The sequence below is a fragment of the Xenopus tropicalis genome, chromosome 4 (genome assembly GCF_000004195.4).
Source record: "Xenopus tropicalis strain Nigerian chromosome 4, UCB_Xtro_10.0, whole genome shotgun sequence".
In the NCBI taxonomy this organism is placed as follows: domain Eukaryota; kingdom Metazoa; phylum Chordata; class Amphibia; order Anura; family Pipidae; genus Xenopus; species Xenopus tropicalis.
In genome coordinates, this window is record NC_030680.2 from 17,269,200 (window position 1) to 17,289,058 (window position 19,859).

General features: G+C 40.9%; 1 protein-coding gene across 1 annotated transcript in view; it reads right to left on the minus strand.

The window, feature by feature from the left end:
* The window catches only part of kiaa1549l (KIAA1549-like), a 91,470-nt gene that overhangs the window by 41,818 nt on the left and 29,793 nt on the right, over window positions 1-19,859 (minus strand). Inside the window, exons 2-7 of the mRNA XM_018093290.2 lie at window positions 17,349-17,648; window positions 13,788-14,339; window positions 12,354-12,490; window positions 12,009-12,222; window positions 10,247-10,380; window positions 1,759-1,921 (exon numbers count right to left, since the gene is read on the minus strand). Of these exons, the coding sequence (XP_017948779.1) occupies window positions 1,759-1,921; window positions 10,247-10,380; window positions 12,009-12,222; window positions 12,354-12,490; window positions 13,788-14,339; window positions 17,349-17,648 (1,500 nt within the window). The remainder of the gene's footprint in view (window positions 1-1,758; window positions 1,922-10,246; window positions 10,381-12,008; window positions 12,223-12,353; window positions 12,491-13,787; window positions 14,340-17,348; window positions 17,649-19,859) is intronic.

A 19,859-nucleotide genomic window follows, 5' to 3' on the forward strand; every position in this document is an offset into this window, starting at 1 on the left:
TAGTATATTATAATTGCATGTACAACCGACCTTTTTCAAGGCCATATCTACATACATATATATATATATATATATATGTATATATACACAAAAATAGATCGGTCAGCACTCACGATAAACAGTCTTTAAATGCCTGGGTGCAGTCCTCACAATACTTTTTAGATACCCGAACGATAAAAATTTTTTATCCTTGAGAAAGGTCCTAATGAGGACCGAAACTTCGGTTTTAAAACAATACATTTTTTGATAAAGCATTGAAGGGTGTGCTGGCCACGGATGATTATTTTCTGTATACACATAATTTTGGCTATGCATCCCGCAGAATATTGAGCCTTGGAGTGCGGACACCATTTGGATTGATATATATATATATATATATACAGAAACAAAAAGGAGCACACCCTTCAAGCAAAAGCAAATGCCCTCGGTGCTGGTCAAACAATTCAATAGACAGACAGAGTACCGCACACATAGGGACTTTGTAAAAAAAACAAAAAAGGTTTATTGAAAAAAATCCGACGTTTCGAGCACCAAACTGTGCTCTTCCTCAGAGACAAACCCGAGGAAGAGCCTGAGGTTTGTCCCTGAGGAAGAGCACAGTTTGGTGCTCGAAACGTCGGATTTTTTTCAATAAACCTTTTTTGTTTTTTCACAAAGTCCCTATGTGTGCGGTACTCTGTCTGTCTATATATATATATATATATATATATATATAGGCACCTGGAGGCCTGAGCCTAGGGCGGCAGTATAGTGACATCACACGCCTGTACATGTGACATCACTTCTGCAACCAATGGTGGTGTGAGTATATATAAATATCAGCTTGGTCTGCTTGAAAACGCCCTAGGGTAGCCCCAAAACCAATGGCAGGGCCAGCCCAGCTTTGAGGCCAATAAAGGCCACTACTGTTTTATTATTTTATTTTCTGTTGCTTTTCTATTCCCAAACCCCAAGACACTTTACTCTTAAAAAAAGCTATGGACTGGGTACCGGGGACCACAGGGACCACCGTCTGAAGGCACGCACACATTTTCCTATTTTATATAGCAGAACTGACCTGCTTATCTCTGATGTCAGGTTGCCAGGTTGAGCCAGGGAGTTTGGGCCAGAGGGGCCCACAAGGTGCACAAGTAACCATCTCACAACCCCTGCCACCCCCCCCCCCGCAACTTGCGACAATCAACCCCCCACCCTTGCACACACCACAGGGTTACAGAAGGCAGAAATGGTATGTGCCTAGGGTCTTTGTGCCCTGAACCATAGGAATGTGCCTTTCCTGAAAAACATTAGTCTATATGGAAACAGATATACCAAACTGCTGAGTATTTACAGTGGGTTACTACGCTGGGGCAAATAGCATCACAATATTGTACAGGCCTGTAGACTGTAATGTATAAAAGAATTGTTGCATACAGAGACACCCATCCTGATGCATGCATATACTCATGGGGTTATAGCACACTGTATAGCCAAAACAATGCAAGTTTGGCCAACCAGATTCATTAAGGTAGAAACACAACCAAGCAAGTAGCTTAGGTGAGTAATTTAAGGGCTCTTACTCATGGGCATTTGTATCTGCACTCCCATGCTGGTATCACAGCTTACAAGAAAATATCTGACCATTAACATATATACAACCATAGGAGCTCTTTTCCAAAACATGCCATTCCCCACTAAGCCAGCATTATTAGATTGGGCAGGGGGGGCCTCTGCAGAGATCAGAACGGGTGACAGCCTTGCTAACGTGTAGGTACTTACGTTCTGCAATGATTGAGGGGGGGTCCCCGAGATAATAGCCGACCACCTCTCCCGAGAGAGCATTGAGGAGGCTGCTGGACGTTGTGCCATTCAAGAAGAAGCTGCCGTTCTTCACAACATAGATCAATGTAAGAAACTGCCCAGTTTGGGAAGTGCTTAAGATCTAAGGAAAAGAGGAGAAGATCTCAACAAAGGAAAAAACACTCAATTCAGTTCAATTCAAATACAAAGGGAAATTTGGAATACAATAGATGAAGGTAAAGTGGCCCTTTAACTTGCTTGGAGCATGAACACTGCTGGGGTTATTAGACATTGAACAGACCCACACAGAGGATTTAACTGATCCAAATCTCCAAACTTTATCTCAGTGATATTTCATATTTTGCAATATGGATATTGACAGACTATTAAATGAGCTTAGTTCACACCTATATACAGGCTCGGACTGGCGCCACTACCGCTGCAGATAAGGCCCCCCATGCAATCAGGGCCCTGGCCGTACGCTCCCTGCTGCAAGCCTGTCTCCCAATGCGCGATGACGTCACTTGCGTGCGTCCTTTGCGCTGGAGACAGGCGCTGGTGAAGGAGTGAAGGAAGGGCTGCTGGCTTCGAGTACTCCTAAGGAGTAGGACTTCTGCTTGCTGCTGGACTGGGCCGACTGGGCCTTGTGATTTCGTTGTGCAGTTCTGAAAAAGTGGATAAAGTGGATTTCTTGCTGCTGCTGGTTTCATTTGGTGAGTTAACATGCTGGGGGGGGATTTCTTGCTGCTGCTGGTTTCATTTGGTGAGTTAACATGCTGGGGGGGGGATTTCTTGCTGCTAATGGTTTCATTTGGTGAGTTAACATGCTGGGGGGGGATTTCTTGCTGCTGCTGGTTTCATTTGGTGAGTTAACATGCTGGGGGGGGGGATTTCTTGCTGCTGCTGGTTTCATTTGGTGAGTTAACATGCTGGGGGGGGGGGATTTCTTGCTGCTGCTGGTTTCATTTGGTGAGTTAACATGCTGGGGGGGGGATTTCTTGCTGCTAATGGTTTCATTTGGTGAGTTAACATGCTGGGGGGGGGATTTCTTGCTGCTGCTGGTTTCATTTGGTGAGTTAACATGCTGGGGGGGGGGATTTCTTGCTGCTGCTGGTTTCATTTGGTGAGTTAACATGCTGGGGGGGGGGATTTCTTGCTGCTGCTGGTTTCATTTGGTGAGTTAACATGCTGGGGGGGGGATTTCTTGCTGCTGCTGGTTTCATTTGGTGAGTTAACATGCTGGGGGGGGGGGATTTCTTGCTGCTGCTGGTTTCATTTGGTGAGTTAACATGCTGGGGAGGGGTTTCTTGCTGCTGCTGGTTTCATTTGGTGAGTTAACATGCTGGGGAGGGGTTTCTTGCTGCTGCTGGTTTCATTTGGTGAGTTAACATGCTGGGGAGGGGTTTCTTGCTGCTGCTGGTTTCATTTGGTGAGTTAACATGCTGGGGGGGGGGATTTCTTGCTGCTGCTGGTTTCATTTGGTGAGTTAACATGCTAGGGGGGGGGGTATCTTGGATTTCTTGCTGCTGCTGGTTTCATTTGGTGAGTTAACATGCTGGGGGGGGGGGATTTCTTGCTGCTGCTGGTTTCATTTGGTGAGTTAACATGCTGGGGGGGGGGGATTTCTTGGATTTCTTGCTGCTGCTGGTTTCATTTGGTGAGTTAAAGGAACAGTAACACCAAAAAATGAAAGTGTATAAAAGTAACTAAAATATAATGTGCTGCTGCCCTGCACTGGTAAAAGTTGTGTGTTTACTTCAGAAAGTCTACTATAATTTATATAAATAAGCTGCTATGTAGCCATGGGGGCAGCCATTCAAAGGAGAAAAGGCACAGGCACATAGCAGATAACAGATAAAACACTATTGTATTATACAGAACTTATCCGTTATCTGCTATGTAACCTGTGCCTTTTCTCCTTTGAATGGCTGCCCCCATGGCTACACAGCAGCTTATTATATAAATTATAGTAGTGTTACTGTAGCAAACACACCAATTTTACCAGTGCAGGGCAACAGTGCATTATATTTTCATTACTTTAAAGCTCTTTTATTTTTTGGTGTTACTTTAACATGCTGGGGGGGGGGGGATATCTTGGATTTCTTGCTGCTGCTGGTTTCATTTGGTGAGTTAACATGCTGGGGAGGGGTTTCTTGCTGCTGCTGGTTTCATTTGGTGAGTTAACATGCTGGGGAGGGGTTTCTTGCTGCTGCTGGTTTCATTTGGTGAGTTAACATGCTGGGGGGGGGGGATATCTTGGATTTCTTGCTGCTGGTTTCATTTGGTGAGTTAACATGCTGGGGGGGATATCTTGGATTTCTTGCTGCTGCTGGTTTCATTTGGTGAGTTAACATGCTGGGGGGGGGGATTCCTTGCTGCTGCTGGTTTCATTTGGTGAGTTAACATGCTGGGGGGGGGGATTTCTTGTTGCTGCTGGTTTCATTTGGGGAGTTAACATGCTGGGGGGGGGGATATCTTGCATTTCTTGCTGCTGGTTTCATTTGGTGAGTTAACATGCTGGGGGGGATTTCTTGCTGCTGGTTTCATTTGGTGAGTTAACATGCTGGGGGGGGGGGATATCTTGGATTTCTTGCTGCTGGTTTCATTTGGGGAGTTAACATGCTGGGGGGGATATCTTGGATTTCTTGCTGCTGCTGCTGCTCCTTTGGTGAGTTAACTTGGGGTTGGGGGTAGTTGTGGGGGGTTCAATATGCCATAATATTGCCTGGGCTATAAATTATTTAACTGTGGTGATGCTGCTAGCCTGCCTACAATTAATTAAATGTTGATAAATGAATGAATAATAAATAAATGAAATGCTCACTGAATGAATTTTTATTAATTGATTTATGAAACATATCAAATTAATTTTTTGTCAGTGAATGAATTGCAGTTTTAAATGAAATACAATTTATAAAGCCGATGTAGTACTGGTGTATATATGTATATAAAATGTGTGTGTGTGTATGTGTATATATATATATATGTATATGTACTAAGGGTCTTTGTATTTTCAAGATGAAGCAATCTGTGAATCACTAAACGTCATTGATAGGATTAGCTCTGCAAGAAATACAGTTTTTTTTACAACTTTTATGGAAGTGTATAGTCTGTGCAACACTAAGGGGCTGATTTACTAAGACACGATTTCGAATTGGAAAAATTCAGATTGGAAACTAACATTTTGCGATTTTTTCGTATTTTTTGTGATTTTTTTCGGCGTCTTTACGATTTTTTGCGTAAAAACGCGAGTTTTTCGGCGTCTTTACGATTATTGCGTAAAAACACGAGTTTTTCGTAGCCATTACGAAAGTTGCGCAAAGTCGCGATTTTTTCGTAGCGTTAAAACTTGCGCGAAACGTCGCGCCTTTTAAGTTTTAACGCTACGAAAAAGGCGCGACTTTGCGCGCAAGTGTTAACGCTACGAAAAAATCGCGACTTTGCGCAACTTTCGTAATGGCTACGAAAAACTCGCGTTTTTACGCAAAAATCGTAAAGACGCCGAAAAAAATCTCAATTACCGATCATTACGAAAAAAACGCAATCGGACGCATTCGGCCCGTTCGTGGGTTAGTAAATGTGCCCCTAAGTATGACCATTTACTGAATTATGCATCATTGCCACTGTTCTTTAACATTTAGTACAATGTGAATTTGGGAATTTTCACCTGCAACGCAATTGGTTCCTTATGGTGAGGCAGTGAGGTTGGGGAATGCCCTTCCTAGAGATGTGGTAATGGCAGATTCTGTTAATGCCTATAAGATGGGCCTGGATGAGTTCTTGAGTATCAGAATATCCAAGGCTATTGTAATCTACAATTAGTTGTATGTGCATGTATATGCAATTCCTTTATGCAGAGAATTGAATGTACTGTACATTCATTGCATGAATGCTTGTTACCATTGCTTGATAACTTTACAGTTCTGTGTTTTTAAAATTGAATATATTCTTGTTCCAGAATTCTGAAATCATTCAGTTGCTCTGTGTAAGTAACCCTGGTTGGTGTGAAACAAGTTATTTAATGACATGCAGGCAGATTATGTCCTGAAGTTCTCAGGGAGTGAAATACAAGATTTGTAATGGCTTGTCATCTGTTGTTTTGAGGCAAAATGCATGGTGTGATTCCGTCTTTCTCTAAAAATCATTTTATTTTTGCGCATGGTGTGTCAGTTTAAAGTTTAATGTTCTCTTGCCTGCATCACAATTTTTTAGTATGTGCATGGTTCACAAAAGTTACAAGTTATTTTTTTATTTCATCTAAATAAAAATGTTCTCTTTGGTATGCATTTCCTTTACTCTCCCTTTTTCGAGAGTAAATGGGGGGGGGGGGGCCCTTGAGATCAAGTTCTCTGGTGGGCCCCAAGTGCCCCAGTCCGACACTGCCTATATAAAGATAATTATTCTAACCAAATGTTAGCGCCTCGTCACTTCCATTATTCCTGCTGCGTCTGTTCTGGTTCTTGTTTGTATTGATGGCTTACTTCTATTTTGGACTTGTTGAGCATTTAAGGGTTTTTTACATTAAAGGGGAAATTCACCAATACAATGTATACTTTGTTATACCGTATATACTCGAGTATAAGCCGAGTTTTTGAGCACTAAAAATGTGCTTAAAAAGTAAGCCTCGACTTATACTCTGGTATATACGGTAGTTGGCTATGGATTCAATGATGCAATGCGCTCCGTGCGCAAGGCATCATACGCGTCGTAGCATCGCTACCGCGCTACCATTAAGAGCCCAGCCGCTGCATCCGTAAGGGATCACCTGTGACGAGCGCTACATCACACGCGTCGTAGCAACGCTACTGTTACGAGCCCAGTCGCTGCATCGGTAAGGGATCTGCAAGGGAAGAGATGTGAAACGCGCTACATCACAAGCGCCATACCGTCGCTTTCCATGAGACGCGCCGCTGCTTAGTTAAGGTATAAACTCTGCATCAGTACGGGATCGGCAGGGAAGAGATGAGACACGCATAACATTTCAGGCAATCCTTGGCTTATGACCTTCACACAGTCCTTTCACATGTAGGTAATGGCCCACAAGTTAATCGCACACAGGGGCACCTGCTGCTGCACTCACGCAGTGCTATTAACTCCGGCTCAGTACAATATGAATAATATACAATATGAATAACACATTCATAGGGTTTGGTTAGACATGCATCGTCGTTATGGGGCGCATTAAACAGAGTACAACATACTTGGATCAATATACTTGGGTCATTGGATGTGCCTGTCACTGGTAAGAAATAATATGCTAGGAAGCCACAGTATTCTCCCACTTGTGAGTTTTTCTGTGGACCTCTATTCATAGTGCACCATGTAAAGGGAGAAGGAGGAATGAGCAAGAGTGGGTCTTCTTGCAGGGAACTGATTAGTGAGGTTTTTATACACAACATATCAAGTAAATTTTAAAGGGATACTGTCATGATTTTTATGGTATACTTTTAGCTCTAAATTACACTGTTTACATAGCAAATAATTTAAAATTGTGTTCTTGAACCAACAAATGTATTTTTTTGGTTGTAATATAGGTGTGTAGGCGCCATCTCAGTGCATTGCTACACATTAGAACTGCTTTGAGGTAATCTATTGTTTCTCCTGCTCCCATGTAACTGGAGGAGTCCCAAGCTGGACTTGGATTTCTTACTATTGTGTGCTATTCTGATATATACTGGGAGCTGCTATCTTGATGCTTTCACATTGTTCTGCTAATTGGCTGCTGGGAGGGGGGTGATATCACTTCAACTTTCAGTAGTGGCTGCACCCTAGGCTTATACTCGAGTCAATAAATTTTTCCAGTTTTCTTAGGTAAAATTAGGTACCTCGGCTTATATTCGGATTGGCTTATACTCGAGTATATACGGTATGTTACTGTAATATATATCGCAATTGGACTGAGTTCCATGACCTGTAAAAGGCCTTCAGCCTTGAGCCTTTATACGGTTATGGAACTCCTCAGTCACTTTATAATATCCTTATATATTACAATAGGAGGTACGTTATTAACTTATTAATTAATAATACTATATTAACTATAGCAGCAATTGTCCAATTTAATGGGTGCCCAATTAGGGAGGGGACAGTGCAATGCAATGGAGGGACAGGCTTAATGGAGAACTAAAGCTGATATAAAGAAGTAGGGCAGAAATGTTGTACATTGTGTTCTGTACCAGTGCAAGGCCCCACGGCCCTTTAGCAGGGAAGATCTGTGCCCCCAAAGATGCCCCAGTAGCCCCCTATCTTGTTTTCAGTTGATTCCCAGCACATACTCTGCTGGAACTTACCTGAGCTTAGGGACCCACTCACAATATACTGTATATATACAATATAAATGGAATATTAGTAAATAATAAAGATTATTAGTACACAGCAGCTTAGAAACCAATGCAGTTAGCATCAGAATGTAATAATCAGCTTATATGACAGATATAACCCCATTTTCTGCTTGATGATTTGCAACAACCAATAAGCTTAGCTTCTCAACAGCTGCCCTGAACTGAGCATGTTCAGTGCCACTGACACTCCTAACAGAATCCATGATAAGGAACTCCTGTGACAATGTTGAAGGCCTGAACCATTGCTACTATAAAGATGCTGAACTGCTGCAATAGGTTCAGTATGGCATTTCTAGCCACAGTTTCTAGATTAAACTGTGCTGTAGTATAATTACTGCTGGATTAGTAGGCGTCGGGTGGGTTATAGGATGATTCTTTGAAAATGAATTGCCCTTCTCTTTATTATTCGTGATACTGAGATGATCAATTATCAGTTATATGAACATGTCAGTACTTTAATTTGTGTCACCAGTGGAAAAAGTCTGTAAAAAGGTATCTTCATTCATTTTCATAATTAGAAATCACTTCCCAGAACCCAACAGGTGCCCTCTCAGCAAGGGCAAATCTCTGCCAAAATTCCTCACAGTTTTGCATTAGGTTTTATTTTATGGCACCGGAAGTATCTGGCAAAAGCCTGTAACTCTCCCAGCACAATAACAGCGGTAAGGCCGCCCCTAGCCAGTCATGCCTTCTATTTCATTACAGTTATTTTATATTTTCAGAATGAAGATAAAATGTTATTTTATCCTGATTTAGATTCGCTTTTCGCCATATTCTTCTTGCCTTTTATATGCATTTATTTTTGTATGCAAAAGCCCCCTAGTACAGTTACCCACAATACTCGCGACAAGGGGTTTTCTGGATAAGGGTTCTTTCCGTTAATTTGGGTCTCCCTACCTTATATCTGTTTTATAATCATTTAAACATGAATTAACCCAATAGAATTGTTCTGCCCCCAATAAGGGGTAATTATATCTTAGTTGGGATCAAGTACAGGTACTGTTTTATTATTACAGAGAAAAGGGAATCATTTAACCATTAAATAAACCCAATAGGACTGTTCTGCCCCCAATAAGGGGTAATTATGTCTTAGTTGGGATCAAGTACAGGTACTGTTTTATTATTACAGAGAAAAGGGAATCATTTAACCATTAAATAAACCCAATAGGGCTGTTCTGCCCCCAATAAGGGGTAATTATATCTTAGTTGGGATCAAGTACAGGTACTGTTTTATTATTACAGAGAAAAGGGAATCATTTAACCATTAAATAAACCCAATAGGGTTGTTCTGCCCCCAATAAGGGGTAATTATATCTTAGTTGGGATCAAGTACAGGTACTGTTTTATTATTACAGAGAAAAGGGAATCATTTAACCATTAAATAAACCCAATAGGACTGTTCTGCCCCTAATAAGGGGTAATTATATCTTAGTTGGAATCAAGTACCAGGTACTGTTTATTATTACAGGGAAAATGAGAATATTTTTTTAAAATTTTGTATTATTTGCTTAAAATTGAGTCTATGGGAGATCATCGTCTATAATTCGGAGATTTGTGGATAACGGGCTTCCGAAAAAAAAGTGGATTAGGTGCATTCTTAATTTAGTCCTTCCAGCAAGACAATTAACTCAAGTAAGCACTAGTGATGCAGAATGTGAGTACTGGGAGTTTTATTACATTATATTGTATCTTGATATCTTCCCTTAAGGTAGTATATGATTTGAAAGAAACAGTGGGAGTGTTCCTAGTTGTTAGAACTGTGGCAGCAGATGGAGAGGTAGAGCACTCGGCATGATAACACCAGACCATAGATGGACCTATTCCAAGCAGCTTGTTTGTTCATTTGGCATTCATTGAATATTTGTTTTCAATAAGTAGTGCCTCCTATCCTACCTGTTTCCAGTCTGCAGCTGAAAAGATTGCTAAGGTAATTAAGCCCTGGCAACCAGATTGCAGTTAAATTGACAAACCTGAGATCTGCAAAAAATGCAAGTATTTATACAAGATATATGTCTATACTTAATGCACCCTGACCCCCTTAGCTCCACAGCTTCTTTGCAATCATTACAGAGAGGTTGGAGGGGCAATGGGCTGCCCTGCACTAATTCATAATTGAGGGAATAACCTACCTGTACGGTGAGGTTGCTGCTTCTGTAGGTTGTTAGCACTTCTGCTTTGTCATAGGCAACCTGTAGCCTCTGCTCCATGCCCTGCACATAGCTGCACGTGTAGATGCTTCCTGCAGTCGTCATTAACTTCAGCACTGCCAATAACACATCAAGCACAATTATTCTCCTTGGCACCTGGTTTTCTACTAACTGAATATACCGTGTATATAAATATATTACCATGTATTGTTTTATAGTCCTCAATAAATAAATATCATATTTAATGCAGAGTGTTCTTCCTGCACACATATTCCAACATAATGAAATAAGAAGTGCAATGAGTGCCAGAAGGTCTAGTAACCTATAGCAACCCTTTCATGTTTGCTTTTTAAACTGCAGACTAGTAAAGGCCAATTTGTCCAACCAAAAACTGGCACAGGTATGGCACCTGTTATCCAGAATGCTCGGGACTTGGGGTTTTCCGCATAAGGGATCTTTCTGTAATTACAGAGAAAAGGGAATCATTTAACCATTAAATAAACCCAATAGGGCTGTTCTGCCCCCAATAAGGGGTAATTATATCTTAGTTGGGATCAAGTACAGGTACTGTTTTATTACAGAGAAAAGGGAATCATTTAACCATGAAATAAACCCAATAGGGCTGTTCTGCCCCCAATAAGGGGTAATTATATCTTAGTTGGGATCAAGTACAGGTACTGTTTTATAATTACAGAGAAAAGGGAATCATTTAACCATGAAATAAACCCAATAGGGCTGTTCTGCCCCAATAAGGGGTAATTATATCTTAGTTGGGATCAAGTACAGGTACTGTTTTATTATTACAGAGAAAAGGGAATACTTTAACCATTAAATAAACCCAATAGGGCTGTTCTGCCCCCTAATAAGGGGTAATTATATCTTAGTTGGGATCAAGTACAGGTACTGTTTTATTATTACAGAGAAAAGGGAATCATTTAACCATTAAATAAAGCCAATAGGACTGTTATGCCCCCAATAAGGGGTAATTATATGTTAGTTGGGATCAAATATAGGTACTGTTTTATAATTACAGAGAAAAAGATGGCCTTTATAGATAAGGGACCCCATACCTGTATATAAATAAGTCAATAAAGAAATATATTTATCATTTTTGTCCTCATCATGCAGCACTGTGGGTGTGTTTTACATAGTGAATAATGTACCTTATATTGTGAAGTATAAGGATATTAAAGTCACAGTGGAGTTCCATGACCATATAAAAGTATGAAGCCAAAGGCCTAGTGCTATTTTACTGGTCATGTAACTCCTGGGTGACTTTTATATATAAAACACAACATTAGGATTACTTATAAGGATATAATAAGAGCCATGAATATCCTGCCATTTATATCCTTATAAACCTTGCTTAGGGATGTCATCACAGAGGCGTATGCATAGGAAAAACAGTGCTGGGAAGGAAAGTGACGTCATTAGATCCAAGATGGCAGCTGCGTTCAAGAAGCAAAAGTTCTACTTTCAAAGCAACTAAAGGCAAAAATTAAATATTGTTTGGGTTGGGTGCCAATTGACTTTTTGTCACCCTGGTCATAACTACAACAATGGCATAACGGTTTACTGATTCGCCATCTTGACCAACTGACTGCATCTTGTTGTGCAGTCCCCAGCGCGTCTTAATTACAACTACTGCTCCGAGGGGCCCCACAATCTGCGAGGCCCATTACAGTCACCTCTTCTTGCTTCCCCCGAAGGAAAGCTCTGGGTAAATACATAATAAGTCACATGCCTGTCTTTAACCTGTAGATGTAATCCGGCACTGGGTCCCACGGTGCAGCCGGGACAGGCACGGAGAGAAGATTTGGTATCTGAAGCATCAGGTTGGCTACGTAACTAGAACTGGCCGCAATAATGTCCGTGATAGTCGAAGGGATGTAAACCGAAACGTTCACCAGAACAAAATATCCAACGGTCACATTCTTGAACTTCTGGTCTGTGGCTATCTGAAACATGGAAAGGGAAAAGGATTTGTGGGTTAGATATTTCCATCACATCAGAAATTATATTGTAGTTACTAGGGAGAAATCAGTCTGATAGGGGAAATAAACCTAGAAATATCATTTACAGGACTTACCATGATTGAAGACTGGTTTACAAGTACTTGAATGGGCAACTTTAAAGCTTGATATAGAGTATCCATAAGGACTACCTTCATATTCTCTACAACACTCTCCATGTCCTGGTCTGGCACCCATTGCGGCAGAGTAAGAACTGAACAAGAAAATAGAACATTACATTTTGTGTTTGTGGAGTGTCACAATATAGTGTGAAATACACTACAGCGCCACAGTATCAAGACACATGTTTGGCCAAAAGTATCTAGAAACCCCATCTAAAATGACATGTCTTCAGTTGGATCACTTACTGGCGAGTTCCAAACTGTCTCTGGAATATCATCATAGGACTATCACTGTGTGCCATGCCAAGTGTCGGCCAGAGTGGTGTAAAGTTTGCCCTTATTGGAGCAGTGGAAAGGCATAATGAATAAAGTGGGTAAAGGGGTACCCCTTTGGTTCCATTGAAAGCCAACATTAACCCTACACTTCTTGACAATTCCGTGCATCTTGGCACAATTATTCCCCAGTGAAGGGCTGTATAGAATAGGTTTGCTGAGGGAGAGAATGGAAGAACCCATCTGGCCTGAACTGAGCCCTAAACTCAACTGAACATCTTTGGGATAAACTTAAAAACTGACTTTAAGCCAGATCTGATTGTCCAACACCAGTGCCAACCTCAATAAAGCTGTGAATTCACTATAAGGTACGGTTGATTTGTAAGCAGATATTACCCATTTCAGCCACCAACTTGCTAGGCCAAATCAGAACGGTCCAATAGTATAGACCCCAGGAAGACATAGGGGGTCTGTTAGGACCGCTGCTGCTGTTAGGAAGCCTGCTGACGGCTGTGAAGACCACCTTCCTTATACTACCCTTGATTTTGAGTATAACTATATGTATCCCTATCAGGCACTATAGCTAAGTATGAGTCCTGATATAAATAAGCTTTCTATACATTTCTATACAAAATTTCATTCAACAAAACTATTCTGGGGCAACATACTGCAAAAACGGTACAATTTCCTGGCCTATCAGCAGACTGATTGGCCAACCTGTTATCAAGTAACTGTGCTTGTATGGTTCAGGAAATTACAAGACTAAATGTTCTTAAATCTCACTCCTCACTCCTTTTGAGTCTTAATGCTGGTAAACCAGCATTTCTAGATGCAAAGTTGACCACAAGGACAGAAAGTAGAAGCTTGATGCCGTAACTGAAGACTTCCTTACATTTAAAAACTTGTATGTCCCTGCCCATGACATGGCATTAGCTTCTGCTTTGAAAAATTAATCCTGTTACAAACCTAGAGCAAGTCACCTTCCCCAAATGCTTTATCAGACTCCCAAACTGCACTCCTATACCCACAAGGTGCTGCATGGTCAGTGATCATTGCAAACTCTAATATGATGCGGCCAAATATAGGAGGCACCAATCCCCTTTTGATAGAACGTACCTGTTTTTAGCATGCTTTGTGGAGACAATTTGCACTCCAAAGCTAAAGGAGTTGTTGGAACTGTGCTGGGTTCAAATGTACTTATTAGTGATGGACTGGGAGTCACTGACTGTGTCGTTATTGTCGCAGATGTTAGTTCTGATTTAATGGTTGGTACAGCGGCTGGTTTGGTTACAGACACACTGGTGGCATTAGAAGCTGGAGACGCAGTCCTCACTGTAGTAGATGTATGTGTTGTAGCTATGAGAGGGGTTATGGTTGTATCTGATATCTTGGTTGGTAGAAAAACAGAGGTTGGTGTAAGTGTGCTTTTTTGTGCAGTTGAGGACTTTTCAGGTAATACTGTCGTAGTGGGTGTCGTTGTAGTTGGCGCTGAGCCTTCAGTGGACTGCAGTGTTGTCGAGTTGAACATATTAGTTGTGGAGACCTTGGGCGTTTCATGCACTGAAGACATTTGCGAGGTTGAAACTGTTGATGTAGAACTTGACTTCCTTGTTACGTGTTCTGTTAATGAAACTGCTGATGATTCACCAGTAGGTACCGTAGAGAGGACTGTAAAAACAGAATTGGAGATGTTTGTTGGATATACTGTATATGGTATGGCGGATGAGTGGGTTGAACTTATGGAGTTGGATGATAAATGATTTGTGGTGGGAAATGTCACTGATGCTTCCCCCTTTGTGGAACTTCCAGTAGAAAGGCTCATTTCTGAAGTAATCGCAGGAGAAGTGCTAACGTGTGTTGATATGACAGTAGAGGACTTTGAATATTCTGCTGCAGTAGATTTGAAATGCTCTTGAGTTGTAAAAGTGCCAAGAGATGTTAAAGCAGAAGACATTTCAGTTGGTGTAGGTTGTTTAGAAGGAACTTCTGTTTCATGAGCGACTGTCTGAAAAAACGATGAAGTGGTGGAAGAGTTTTCAGTAGATAAGTTATAAGTGCTCATTGGGCTGGTGCTGTTTGTTTCACTGGTTTTCTGACTTGTTGGTGTTGATGGACTTGGATGATCAGTAAACTGACCCGTCAAGGCAGAAATGAAAGCTTTGCTTCCTGTAAATTCCGAAGCAACGTAGGCAGTAGAACTCACACTCACAGTAACGTTTTCCAAATCCGAGGTCAATGTGGATAACGGGTTGCTGGTAATACTACTTGGCACATAAGATTGGTTTGATATTTCACTAGTAATAGTTGTAACTGAGCCACTTTCCATGTCAGCTATAGATGTTGAACTCTGAGCTGTGAAATTACTTGTCTCCAAGATCTTTGTAGTAGGATACACCATAGTTCCTCTGGTTTCTATGTCAGTATAAGGACTATGGGTAGAAGAAACTACCTCTGTAGACACATCCCATAAAGGAGTGCCTGATGCATTGGCTGACTGTAATTGTGTGGTAACCCCAGAAAGATCTGATTGTACTGTACCTGAAGATGTAGTATGGTTAAATGGGGTATTAGAGAAGGTGTGTAATGGCTCTTCCACTGTTGATTGCAAAACGGTACTATCTCCACTGCTATAAGGTGTAATTGTGGTGGTATCAGAATCTAACAAGGTAGAAGCTTTAGATACAACAGATTGTGTAATATCTGACATATCTGTCTTTATATCAATAATTGTACTGGAGGCGGTTGCCTGAGGGGAAGTGTTTGTTGAATGCTGAGTGGTTACTTCTGATAATGACATACTTTCTGAAAAAGTTACTTTACTTGTGCTTGAATCTGTGCCAGAGTTACTAGGGGTATTTAAGTCACCAGAGTGTGGTGTTGTGTTTTCTGACTGTTGGGGGTTTAAGGTAGTAGTTTGATCATTATGTGTTGAACTTGACAATGTAATCCCTTCACTCATATAGGGAATTATTGTACTGCTGTAAATACTGGTATCTGGTATCTGACTAGTCTGTTCTTTGTCGGTTTTTGTGTCAAATGTAGGTAACATAGTTGGTGTAGTATAAGGTAAAGAGGTTCCTGTGGTCATGGATATTTGTGAAGCATCTGACTGTTGAGAAGACAGTGATGAAAATGAGTACAATGCAGGTGGTGATGTATCTAACACATCTTTTGAGGACACTTCTAAGCCACCTGTTATACCAGAGACAAACTGGGAAGTTGAACCTGTTGAGCTCAGAAGGTCTGATGTTCTAGGCTGCTCTGTCTGAGATGATATTGAGGTTGAACTTTGCTCTTCTGGTAAGCTGGTGTATGGGTTGGCTGCAGAAGACCAAACAGTTTTAAATGTTGGTATAACTTCCAGAGTAGTTAAATACAGATATGATATTGAGTTACGATTAGGACTTGTGAACACTTGGCCTATTCCTGGAGTGAAAGAGCTTATGGTGCTTGCAGACTGCTCTGATCTATCCTCTTTGGTTGATGGTGCAGAATCAGATAATGTTGGAAATACCGTGGAAAGTTCTATGTTATTGCTTGTAGACATACTCTCTTTATCTGTTTGCTGAGAATGCAGGCTATTTGTCTCCTGAGCCCCGGTGGAAGCTGGAGAATCAGATACTGGATTAGAGGAATCAGGGTTGTTATTTTTATTGATTGTTGTTAATGCATTACTTCCAAAAACAGTAGTTGATGGAGATTCCATGTGAGCGCTTTCATCGGAAGAATTAATCACTGTAGGAGCATGATCAGTAGGAGATAAAACATGGGTATCTGCTGTAAAAGACAAAGTGGACGGTGATAAATCAGTGTAAGGTCTATTCATATTCATTTCTGTTGTTGCCTTAGAAGATGTTAAGGCCTCCTCTGTAATGTCTGTTACATTGGTTCTCTTTGATATTAACTCATTAGTAGGCACCGTTGAACCTGTAAGAATTAAAGAAGAGGTTTGTGTCTGGTTATATTCAAGATGGCTGGTGCTTAGTGAATCAGTAGATACTGACAAAATACCATCTCCGGTATTCAAAGAAACATCAGTTGTTGTTAATATATCATTTGGTCTAATGCTCTGGTCTTTTATTGTAGAAAACAAACTTTCCAATACCATAAAATGCTGACTAGTAGAATTTTCAGCAGATAAAGTGTTCGGCAGTTCAGTCGCATTGGTATGTTGCAGTAAAGTAGCGGCTGCACTGGAAAGTTCAGTTTGAATATTGCTTTCACCTTGCCTGATTGTTGTGATTCTTGTGAGCAGTCCTTCAGAAGCAACAGAAGAAGGAGTCTGTGCTGTTGTGGTTCCTTCAGATGACAGAAGATCTCTGAATACATCAAAAATGCTGGTGTTGGGCATAAGCAGAAGGCTACCTGTTGCAGCAGACCCAGGGCTGGTCATTTTGGAAGTGCTTCCCAAAGTTACTCTATTTGTATAAGGCACAGTAGTGGTAGACATTGTATCATCAGAAAAGCCTGCAGTGAAACGTGGAGATGATGACAATGATGTTGACAGTAATGGCAATGGAGATGGAAATGATGAAGAAGGAAAATCACCCAAGTTACTTGAAGCAGGATTTTCCTTCAAAACAGTAGGTGATATTGAGTGGGATGAGAAAGGAGACTGGGTGGGAGTCGACGAATAAAATGGAAACAAATAGGTTAATATGCTGGTATTATTTTGACCTGAGTTAGTGTCTCCTTGATCAGAAAATTGAGATGTAGACACTGTTGACAGTTCAACAGAAGAATTATACTCCCCCGATAGCACAGATACATTTTCCTGCACAACTGAGGCTGGGGTGATATAGTTCTTTGTATTCTTGCTGGATAGCAATAAAAATATATTGTACAAGGTGCTGTTCTCCAGCACTTTTCCTATTGTATCAAGAACACCACTGTCTGTAAAGGAAGACTTCGTTCCTTGTGAAGTCCACGTGGGTGATTCCGTTGGAGCCATACTTTGGTCTGGTTGCTGTGTCGAATCTGTAATTACGAAAAAATATGTATATATATGGATATGCTTTCTTTATTTGTATACATAGGCAGAAGAACACACAGATGCCCCTCCCAAAAAGTTGAAAATAATAGTATCCATTGAACTTTAAATACAATGAAGAGTAAATACAATATAAAAATAGAGATCCATCAAGGACAATGTAAGTGTGCCAAGGTACTTAGTCCATGAATCTGGGTATACAGACTTGGACTTTATTGCTTTTATGTACCCACGTACGAATTGCTTCTACTAGCGCCCCCTACATTATTAATTCTCGCCTTCAACCATTCTAAGGTTACTCAGAAATATAAATGGAATACTTCATAAGGCTAAATGGTTAGAAGAGATACGCAAACCATACACGGGCACAACTGGGCAAGTTAATACAGGAAGAACCCCATTTTCATGTGCCAGTCCCTCCAACACTAAGTGCCCAAATTACGTTTTCCTGGCTAGGCTAGGGTGTAACTGTGAGTCTTTGGTGAGTTAGGGTGAAGATACAATGGAAGAGTGCAATTTCTTATAATAAATCTGAGGTTTTCCCAGGTACCAAACTAAAATAGTTTTTACAGTATAAGTTGGGTTTACAACCCCTCTCCTTAGAGTTAATGCACTGGAACCACTTTCCTGGTTACTCATTCCCAAGCGTATACAAGTGATAAATATATGCCACCTCCTTGTCAAACTCTGCAAAATTTATAGTGCATTTGGTTGGGAAGTAGTAAGTACTGTGTCTATGAATTAAGATATTGATCATTTACCCCGGGAGAGGAATTAAACGCTAGGATACAGGTAGATGGATTACAGTCCTATGGGTTTTAACCGCAGTTTACATACAGTATATACTGTATTATCAGTTTCAAGAACTATATCTCATGACGCCTGGGAGGAGTAAAAAGATGACCCTCATATGTTGAAACAAATGTACCACATAATGGGACAAATGCAATTCAATGAGAAAAACATATCCCATGGTTTATTACATGAAAACTCAATAGAAGTCTATAAGAAATTCTGAACTGAATTAGGAGATATGTTTTTTAATTGAACTGAACCTGGCCCAATAGCTGAAAAAAAATAAAAATGTGTCCGGTGAACCCTAGTACTATTAGCACGGTTCTCCCTCCAAAGGGACCCAAATTATTAACCTATTTGTAACCTGGGCCCTGGGAGTAGGTCCCTGCCAACAAAAAGAAAGAGGTCCGAATGGGAAAAAAATGCCCCAAATACTCATGACTATGCCCCAGACACCCCATGTTGTCAAAACCCCGCCTATGATCCCACCCAAACCCCTCATTTGCAACCCACAAATTGCACTTGACATTTATTGGGGCCCCCTCTGCCATGGGGCCACTGACTAAAGCACCCATCATAACCCCTTGTAAAACCAGATTCCATTTCATAAAATCTCATGGTTTTCCACTTAAAACATCATTGACGTTTATGAGAAAATTTGGAACTGAATTAAGAGACACATTCTCATGAAATTGAGAATCGGCCCATACATAGGTTGAACCAAGAGCATTTCTGCCACGAGGCCTGATGAGAAAAGACCAAAATGGGCTTCAAATCATAAAAGGCTACACAAGGTTAGTTACAAAGTTTCCAAGTCATACCACTTAAACCCAGTTGATTGCACATTGCAGTATTTGACTGCCAACACTGATGATGAAGGGGAATTATGGCGTGATGCTTTTCTTTCATAGAAGAAGAAACAAATGTAGCACTTATTGACACCATTCATTAAAAGTAAATGGATCCAAACGTGCTCCCTGCACTTTCATATAGTTGCACTAAGTGCCATTGCGTCTGTCCTGCCTCCTCTGCTGAATTGTGTTCAAGTTCACCTATTGGCACTAAAGAACTAGCTACCACCACCCTGAATGCGCCGGTAATTCCAGGTGCATAGGTGCAGCAGACTACACCAAAAGAATCACATGCTAGTGCCATTTTAATGGTGAGTGTCAGAAGTGACAGTCACATTTTCTTTGACACAACGGATGCAATTGGGGAGGGCATTGTGGGTAAAATACAATGGAATTTGCTTCCAAAATTCTTTCAACTGATCCTTATGATTTTTCTCCCCCTAGTGTTCTAGCTCTTGCATTCAGGGTAGTTCTAAATAGAGGTATGGGGGCCCATTCTCCAGCTACATCATATTTATAAATGCAGAACAGGGTTAGAAGGAGCCATGTTTG